The 10,589-nt window shown below is 40.8% G+C and overlaps 1 protein-coding gene across 1 annotated transcript; it reads left to right on the forward strand.

The window, feature by feature from the left end:
* Positions 1-477: 477 nt before the first annotated feature.
* LOC124114135 (actin, cytoplasmic-like) lies at positions 478-8,672 on the forward strand. Its single transcript, XM_046474698.2, has 3 exons — positions 478-663; positions 884-1,628; positions 7,745-8,672. Exons 1-3 carry the CDS (start codon positions 541-543, stop codon positions 8,479-8,481), a joined length of 1,605 nt encoding a protein of 534 aa, XP_046330654.1. The 5' UTR covers positions 478-540; the 3' UTR covers positions 8,482-8,672.
* The last annotated feature ends 1,917 nt before the right edge of the window (positions 8,673-10,589 follow it).

Here is a 10,589-nt window from a genome sequence, read left to right on the forward strand (position 1 = left end):
TCGTCTCTGAATTCTGGATTTAGCACTACAATGTTCTATAACTAACGAAACGTTGAAAAGATTTTAGAAGCTATGCATTTCCCAATAATGCTGACATATGCATTTAACTTAACATATTTATCAAACCAGCATGGTAAGCTTACATACATTCTCGTCAACTCAATGAGCGCTTCCCATTTTCCGGCATCATACCACGTGGCGCTCTACCTGCTTCGCGGATAGGGGAAGGGGCTATCTCCTTCTAGGGGAAAAGAGTGATCAGCTCGCCTTCGGTAGCTGAGTGCAGATGACCCCCGACTGTGACACATTCTTCCACATGTACACACGAAAGGCTGTTATGCAATATCATACATAAGAAGGGTATATTTATTACAATTACATTGGTTACGTTTCTATTATTCTCAAACACAATCTGATTGGTCGCCTACTAATGGGGGATGTATAAAATACGCCTGGATGTTAACCTCGATAGTGCATCCGCTTTCAGTCTTCTGTTGACTCGCATCGTCTTTCCTGTTTCTCACACAACTACCTACAGCCATGGATGATGATGTTGCTGCATTGGTCTGTGACAATGGCTCCGGTATGTGCAAGGCCGGTTTCGCCGGCGACGACGCTCCCAGAGCTGTCTTCCCCTCCATCGTCGGACGCCCAAGACATCAGGTAACACCGTTTATTGTTAATATGAATTTAAATAGGTTCAAGACCTGAAATATTTAGTTTACTTGGGTGTTTGAGAAGGCATTATAATACAGTTAAGTATTGTAACACGATGACGTGATAATTGAATTATTAGAGAAGCTTTCAACAGATCACAACCGAGTCGCCCATCTTTGTCTCTGTAGATTACACGTAAATAATGACAAATGATTTCGTGTTTTAGGGCGTGATGGTCGGTATGGGACAGAAAGACAGCTACGTCGGTGACGAGGCTCAGTCCAAGAGAGGCATCCTCACTCTCAAGTACCCAATCGAGCATGGTATCGTCACCAACTGGGACGACATGGAGAAGATCTGGCATCACACCTTCTACAACGAACTCCGAGTGGCTCCGGAGGAGCACCCCGTCCTCCTGACAGAGGCTCCCCTCAACCCAAAGGCCAACCGTGAAAAGATGACCCAGATCATGTTCGAGACCTTCAACTCTCCAGCTATGTATGTGGCCATCCAGGCTGTTCTGTCTTTGTACGCTTCTGGTCGTACCACGGGTATTGTTTTGGACTCTGGTGATGGTGTCACCCACACTGTCCCCATCTATGAAGGTTATGCTCTTCCCCACGCCATCATGAGATTGGATCTTGCTGGCCGTGACCTGACTGATTACCTCATGAAGATCCTTACTGAACGTGGATACTCCTTCACAACCACTGCTGAGCGAGAAATCGTTAGAGACATCAAGGAGAAACTGTGCTACATCGCCCTTGACTTCGAACAGGAAATGGCAACTGCCTCATCATCTTCCTCCCTGGAGAAGAGCTATGAGTTGCCCGATGGCCAAGTCATCACCATTGGTAACGAGAGGTTCCGTTGTCCAGAAGCCCTCTTCCAGCCTTCTTTCTTGGGTATGGAAACAGTTGGTATTCACGAAACCACATTCAACTCCATTATGAGGTGCGATGTTGATATCCGTAAGGATTTGTACGCCAACACTGTTCTCTCAGGAGGTACCACCATGTTCCCTGGTATCGCCGACAGAATGCAGAAGGAGATCACATCCCTTGCCCCGAGCACCATGAAGATCAAGATCATCGCTCCCCCAGAGAGGAAATACTCCGTCTGGATCGGTGGCTCCATCCTTGCCTCTCTGTCCACCTTCCAGCAGATGTGGATCAGCAAGCAGGAGTACGATGAGTCCGGCCCATCCATTGTGCACAGGAAGTGCTTCTAAATGTTTTAGAGAATAATATTTAAAGAACTTGATGACTTTGTGACCTTCGGTCACATTATGGCACTCCACATATATGATACTATAACTTATTTAACATTATTTGTTTTTTAGAAGAACCCGATAAATTGTTTCTGATGATGTAGTAAGGATTCTGTGGACACACGAGGGCAATAAAGCAATTGGAATTGAATACTTCTTCGTGTATTTACTATATGACTATATGAGTTGTGATTGACGTTTTGTCGTAGAAGTAACATTTTCGTTCATAAGGACACGATCTCATCAACAATCCATTGAACGGTTGATTGAACTGAAGTCATTAAAGCAACCAGAGGAATAAGGGCCTGTTGTTTTACAGGGGCACTAGACTCTGGTTCTACCGGGCAGTGAACCTATCCCGCAAGGGCTCACTAGCTGCCGTGAGTCGATTTGCTCCACAACGCAAACAAGCTTGAACCTAAAGCTCTACCCCTTTCATTTCTACTACCTCTACTCCAGACCTTAATCTCTCCTTTAGGTGAGTTCATAATGCCAGACAGGTAAATGCCGCGTGTTGTTTTAACTAATTGTAGGGGAACTGGGTTGTAGGGGAAATGGGATGTAGGGGTTTTGGGAGATAACCTACCCGGCAGTCAACCACTCCCGCAAGGGCTCACTAGCTGCCGTGAGTCGATTTGCTCCACAACGCAACCAAGCTTGACAAGAGACAGGGCTACCGTACGTAAGGACAGCAGAAATAAGCATTGAGGTACATCTATATGCATTTCAGAACACTAATTGGTTACACGTGATCTATGAAGGTTTCGATATTACAAAGGGCGCATGTTAATTAATTTAAACAAACAGACAAAAAGAACGGTGGAAGCGTATCAGATGCCGTTATTTAACCACTTCAGTGCAATGCCTGATCTGCACACAAACGTTACATGAAGAAATATTGAATGGTGTATTAGTTTAACAACAGAAACGAAACGTGACGGACGGACCACTTTTCCACATCCCCTGTAAACCTTCATTTGGGCGGGGCATAATGAAAACAAATCATTAAAGTAAAAGTGTATGTACAATTATGTCCTTCAGTATGCAGAAAATACGTGTACATATTACTTTTGCAACAATGAAGTTCAGTTAATAAACTGAAAACTTATTTTTGAGGCAGCTAAATTACATATACTACAACGATTACTACTCCGTTGCTGTCATCCATGTTTCATGGTGTAACCCTACACACTAGATTGTTACTAAGACACGTTTCACATGACAAGTTTCTTTATACGACTGCAGATGTATTGGATATTGTTCCTTTATGTAAATGTTGAAGGATACATTCCTCGAACAAGGGAACTATCTAATATTATACAAATAACTTTGTCGGTTGTAATAACGAAATTTGCATTTTGTTTTTATTCATTTGCTGTGACATTAAACAGAATCATTCATGTTCTTCTACGTTTTCGTTGGGATATTCTTCGACGCGAGAAGAGAACTCTAAGTCCTTGTTTTCGCAAGCTTTTTAGTTTGTAGGCGTGTATATGTTACAGTCCCTTGGGCATTTACGTGCTTTATAATATGTCTAAATATTTCCGTCATTATACAAACTGATTGTCCATTTATTTAACAGCTTGGCCAAAAATGATTATTTTCAGTCAGTTTCACTGATATCAACAACGGTTCATCTTTGGGCATGTATACCATTATTTTTCAAAAAATCTTATTTAATTGGACTTTTCCTAGTTAATATTAGATTTGAAAAAAACAAGACGTAGAATTACTTTGTTGAGAATTGCAGTACTTCCAACCTATGGCAATACTGGTGGAAGGGAAAGTGTACCCCGTCATCTACGTATATGTTACATCTGTGGCAAAAATATGCTGAGGAAACTATTTTTGTATACATGTATCCTGTGTATGCAGATTTACATAATAAATATCTTAATGATATACCCCTCCATGTCAACAGGGACTATTAAATACAAAAAAAAAATGAAATATGCTAATTCAAGAGGTCCTGTTAATTAAAGTAACAACATCAAGGATGCACTTGCGTTTACATCGTGACTGTTAGTGACAACACCTTTGTACATGGGCCTAAGGCATTTCGATTGATTGATTGATTAATTGATCGATGGATGGACGAACGCATTGGTTGATTGGTTGATTGGTTGATTGGTTGATTGGTTGATTGGTTGATTGGTTGATTGGTTGATTGGTTGATTGGTTGATTGGTTGATTGGTTGATTGGTTGATTGGTTGATTGGTTGATTGTCGATAACAGTCCTACGCCAGGGGTGCATGCTGGGAAAAATGGACGAACGAACGAACGAACGAACGAACGAACGAACGAACGAACGAACGAACGAACGAACGAACGAACGAACGAACGAACGAACGAACGAACGAACGAACGAACGAACGAACGAACGAACGAACGAACGAACGCATTACACAGGTGTGAACAGTCCCACATATATACATTCCAATTCTTATCACAAAAAAGGTCACAGTACCCACATATATACACATGCACATCACAAAGTTTGGAACAGATTCCCACATATATACACATACACATCGCAAAGGTGGGAACACGGTTCCACATGTATACACATACACATCACAAAAGTTGGAACAGTGTCAAACATATATGCACATTGCACACAACAAAGGTGGGAACAGTGTCAAACATCTATACACATACCTATCACAAAGGTGTGAACAGTGTCAAACATTTGTACACATACACATCACAAAGTTTGGAACAGATTCCCACATATATACACATACACATCGCAAAGGTGGGAACAGTGTCCTACAAGTATACACATACACATCACAAAAGTTGGAACAGTGTCAAACATATATGCACATTGCACACAACAAAGGTGGGAACAGTGTCAAACATACATACACATACATATCACAAAGGTGTGAACAGTGTCAAACATTTGTACACATACACATCACAAAGTTTGGAACAGATTCCCACATATATACACATACACATCGCAAAGGTGGGAACAGTGTCCTACAAGTATACACATACACATCACAAAAGTTGGAACAGTGTCAAACATATATGCACATTGCACACAACAAAGGTGGGAACAGTGTCAAACATACATACACATACACATCACAAAGTTTGGAGCAGTGTCAAACATATATACACATGTGTACCAGAAAGGTGGGTGGGAACAGTGTCCCACATATATGCACAAAACACATCACAAAGGTGGTAACAATGTCCCACATATTTACAGTCACATACACATCACAAAATTGGGAACAGTGTCAAACATTTATACAGTCACATACACATAACAAAGATGGGAACAGTGTCAAATATATATACAGTCACATACACATCACAAAAGTGGGAACTGTGTCAAACATATATACAGTCACATACACATCACAAAAGTGGGAACTGTGTCAAACATATATACACATACACATCACAAAGGTGGTAACAGTGTCCCACATATTTACAGAACCACATCACAAAAGTGGGAACAGTGTCAAACATATATACACATACACATCACAAAGGTGGTAACAGTGTCCCACATATTTACAGAACCACATCACAAAGGTGGGAACAGTGTCACACATATGTACACATACACATCACAAAGGCGATAACAGAGTCCCACATATTTACAGAACCACATCACAAGGGTGGGAACAGTGTCCAACATATATTCACATATACATCACAAAGGTGGGAACAGTATCCCACATATATACACATATACATCGCAAAAGGTGGGAACAGTGTCACACATGTATACACATACACATTACAAAGATGGGAACAGTGTCAAACATATATACACTCACATACACATCACAAAAGTGGGAACAGTGTCAAACATATATTCACATACACATCAAAAAGGTGGGAACAGTGTCAAACATATATACACATACACATCACAAAGGTGGGAACAGTGTCAAACATATATACACATACACATCACAAAATTGGGAACAGTGTCAAACATATATACACACACACATCACAAAGGTGGGAACAGTGTCAAACATATATACACATACACATCACAAAGGTGGGAACAGTGTCAAACATATATACACATACACATCACAAAGGTGGGAACAGTGTCAAACATATATACACCTACACATCACAAAGGTGGGAACAGTGTCAAACATATGTACACATACACATCACAAAGGTGGGAACAGTGTCAAACATATATACACACACACATCACAAAGGTGGGAACAGTGTCAAACATATATTCACATACACATCACAAAGGTGGGAACAGTGTCAAACATATATACACATACACATCACAAAGGTGGGAACAGTGTCAAACTTATATACAAGCTTGATGGTGAGAAATATTAGCATTATTACTGTCACTTGTTGTTGAGCATATTATTACTGATATATAAATACTTAGGAAATTCTATTTTTCTCATGTAAAAAAGCCACTTAACTTCATCAATAAAATCGTTATCTGCACCTAAGAATGATCTTCCATCATCTCTATGTTGACATACGTTTTATCATCCAGATTATCAATGAAAGTCGAAAAGATTACAACTCCCTCTGAAATATGAATATTCACAGTTTAAAGGGCAAGTAAAGCCAACACAACTACTTTGCACGGCGAGAACAAGCAATATCAGGGTGTTACATTCTGTACATTCGTTAGATATTTTACTTCTGGATCCAATCCTTATTACACACTGCATTTCTTCCAGGAAGTTTGGATATAACTTTACAATGCTTTATAACTGATGAGGAGTAAGCGTTGTTTGGATTTTAGAATCTATGCATTTCCCAATAATGCTGATATATTCATTTAACTTAATTTATTACCAGCATCACATTCTTGCATTCATGCTCGTCAGCTCGAGAAGCGCTTCCCCATTCTCCGGCACCATACCACGTGGCGTTGTCCTTGCTTCGGGAACGGGGGTAGGGGGTACTTACTTCTAGGGGAAAGAGAGATCAGTGCAGATGACCCCCGACTGTGACACATTCTTCCACATGTACACATGAAAGGTTGTTATGCAATATAATACATTAGAAGGGTATATTTATTACAATTACAATGGTTACGTTTCTATTATTCTCAAACACAATCTGATTGGTCGCCTACTGATGGGGTATGTATAAAAGATGCCTGGATGAGAACATCGATATTGCATCACTGTTCAGCTGACACATCGTCTTTCCCGTTTCTCACACAACAACCTACAACCATGGATGATGATGTTGCTGCATTGGTCTGTGACAACGGCTCCGGTATGTGCAAGGCCGGTTTTGCCGGTGACGACGCTCCCAGAGCTGTCTTCCCCTCCATCGTCGGCCGTCCTAGACATCAGGTAACACCGTTTATTGTCACTATGGTAGCATAGAGGTTCAAGACCTGAAATGTTTAGTTTCCCCGCGTGTTTGATAAGATCCCCTTATAATCCTCTTTAGTATTGTAACATTGTGACGTGATAATTGAATTATTAGAAAAACTATCGAAAGATCGCAGTCTAGTCGCCTACATTTTGTCTCTGTAGAATACACGTACATAACGACAAATAATTTCTTGTTTCAGGGTGTGATGGTCGGTATGGGGCAGAAAGACAGCTACGTCGGTGACGAGGCTCAGTCTAAGAGAGGTATCCTTACGCTCAAGTATCCAATCGAGCACGGTATCGTCACCAACTGGGACGACATGGAGAAGATCTGGCATCACACCTTCTACAACGAACTCCGAGTGGCTCCAGAGGAGCACCCCGTCCTCCTGACAGAGGCTCCCCTCAACCCCAAGGCCAACCGTGAAAAGATGACCCAGATTATGTTCGAGACCTTCAACTCTCCAGCTATGTATGTGGCCATCCAGGCTGTTCTCTCTCTGTACGCTTCTGGTCGTACCACGGGTATTGTTTTGGACTCTGGTGATGGTGTCACCCACACTGTCCCCATCTATGAAGGTTATGCTCTTCCCCACGCCATCATGAGATTGGATCTTGCTGGCCGTGACCTGACTGATTACCTCATGAAGATCCTTACTGAACGTGGATACTCCTTCACCACCACTGCTGAGAGAGAAATTGTCAGAGACATCAAGGAGAAACTGTGCTACATCGCCCTTGACTTCGAGCAGGAAATGGCAACTGCCTCATCATCTTCCTCCCTGGAGAAGAGCTACGAGTTGCCTGACGGTCAAGTAATCACCATTGGTAACGAGAGGTTCCGTTGTCCAGAGGCCCTCTTTCAGCCTTCCTTCTTGGGTATGGAAACGGTTGGTATTCACGAAACCACATTCAACTCCATTATGAGGTGCGATGTTGATATCCGTAAGGACTTGTACGCCAACACTGTTCTCTCAGGAGGTACCACCATGTTCCCTGGTATCGCCGACAGAATGCAGAAGGAGATCACATCCCTTGCCCCAAGCACCATGAAGATCAAGATCATCGCTCCCCCAGAGAGGAAATACTCCGTCTGGATCGGTGGCTCCATCCTTGCCTCTTTGTCGACCTTCCAGCAGATGTGGATCAGCAAGCAGGAGTACGATGAGTCCGGCCCATCCATTGTGCACAGGAAGTGTTTCTAAATGTTTTAGAGAATAATGTTTAAAGAACTTGATGACCATGTGACCTTCGGTCACATTATGGCACTCCACATATATGATACTATAACTTATTTAAAATTAATTGTTTTTTTAGAAGAACCCGATAAATTATTTATGATGATGTAGTAAGGATTCTGTGGACACACGAGGGCAATAAAGCAATTGGAATTGAATACTTCTTCGTGTATTTGCTATATGACTATGTGATTGACGTTCTGTCGTAGAAGTAACATTTTCGTTCATAAGGACACGATCTCATCAACAATCCATTGAACGGTTGATTGAACTGAAGTCATTAAAGCAACCAGAGGAATAAGGGCCTGTTGTTTAACAGGGGCACTAGACTCTGGTTCTACCGGGCAGTGAACCTATCCCGCAAGGGCTCACTAGCTGCCGTGAGTCGATTTGCTCCACAACGCAAACAAGCTTGACAAGAGACAGGGCTACCGTACGTAAGGACAGCAGAAATAAGCATTGAGGCACCATCTATATGCATTTCAGAACACTAATTGGTTACACGTGATCTATGAAGGTTTCGATATTACAAAGGGCGCATGTTAATTAATTTAAACAAACAGACAAAAAGAACGGTGGAAGCATATCTGATGCCTTTATTTAACCACTTCAGTGCAATGCCTGATCTGCACACAAACGTTACATGAAGAAATATTGAATGGTGTATTAGTTTAACAACAGAAACGAAACGTGACGGACGGACCACTTTTCCACATCCCCTGTAAACCTTCATTTGGGCGGGGCATAATGAAAACAAATCATTAAAGTAAAAGTGTATGTACAATTATGTCCTTCAGTATGCAGAAAATACGTGAACATATTACTTTTGCAACAATGAAGTTCAGTTAATAAACTGAAAACTTATTTTTGAGGCAGCTAAATTACATATACTACAACGATTACTACTCCGTTGCTGTCATCCATGTTTCATGGTGTAACCCTACACACTAGATTGTTACTAAGACACGTTTCACATGACAAGTTTCTTTATACGACTGCAGATGTATTGGATATTGTTCCTTTATGTAGATGTTGAAGGATACATTCCTCGAACAAGGGAACTATCTAATATTATACAAATAACTTTGTCGGTTGTAATAACGAAATTTGCATTTTGTTTTTATTCATTTGCTGTGACATTATACAGAATCATTCATGTTCTTCTACGTTTTCGTTGGGATATTCTTCGACGCGAGAAGAGAACTCTAAGTCCTTATTTTCGCAAGCTTTTTAGTTTGTAGGCGTGTATATGTTACAGTCCCTTGGGCATTTAGGTACTTTATAATATGTCTAAATATTTCCGTCATTATATAAACTGATTGTCCATTTATTTAACAGCTTGGCCAAAAATGATTATTTTCAGTCAGTTTCACTGATATCAACAACGGTTCATCTTTGGGCATGTATACAATTATATTAAAAAAATCTTATTTAATTGGACTTTTCCTAGTTAATACTAAATTTAAAAAAACAAAACAAGACGTAGAATTACTTTGTTGAGAATTGCAGTACTTCCATCCTATGACAATACTGGTGGAAGGGAAGGTGTACCCCGTCATCTACGTATATGTTACATCTACATGATGTTAAATATGCTGAGGAAACTATTTTTGTATAAATGTATCCTGTGTATGCAGATTTACAAAAAAATATCTTAATGATATACCCCTCCATGTCAAAAGGGACTATTAAATATAAAAAAATGACATCTGCTAATTCAAGCAAGTCTTGTTAATTACAGTAACAACATCAAGGAGTCATTTACTTGTGTTACATCGTGACTGTTAAGGACAACACCTTTGTACATGGGCCTAAGGCCTTTCGATTGATTGATTGATTGATTGATTGATTGATTGATTGATTGATTGATTGATTGATTGATTGATTGATTGATTGATTGATTGATTGATTGATTGATTGATTGATTGGTGCTGAAACGAACGGACGAACGGACGAACGGACAAACGAACGAACGAACGAACGAACGAACGAACGAACGAACGAACGAACGAACGAACGAACGAACGAACGAACGAACGGACGGACGGACGGACGGACGGACGGACGGACAAACG

This window comes from Haliotis rufescens, unplaced genomic scaffold, assembly GCF_023055435.1.
Source record: "Haliotis rufescens isolate VD_foot unplaced genomic scaffold, xgHalRufe1.0.p SCAF_2, whole genome shotgun sequence".
NCBI lineage: Eukaryota > Metazoa > Mollusca > Gastropoda > Lepetellida > Haliotidae > Haliotis > Haliotis rufescens.

Coding starts and splice junctions, on each gene's coding strand:
- LOC124114135 (XM_046474698.2), top strand. CDS start 541: ATGGATGATGATGTTGCTGCATTGGTCTGTGACAATGGCTCCGGTATG. Junction 664..883: donor TCGGACGCCCAAGACATCAG/GTAACACCGTTT, acceptor TTCGTGTTTTAG/GGCGTGATGGTCGGTATGGG. Junction 1,629..7,744: donor GAGGTGCGATGTTGATATCC/GTAAGGATTTGT, acceptor TCAACTCTCCAG/CTATGTATGTGGCCATCCAG.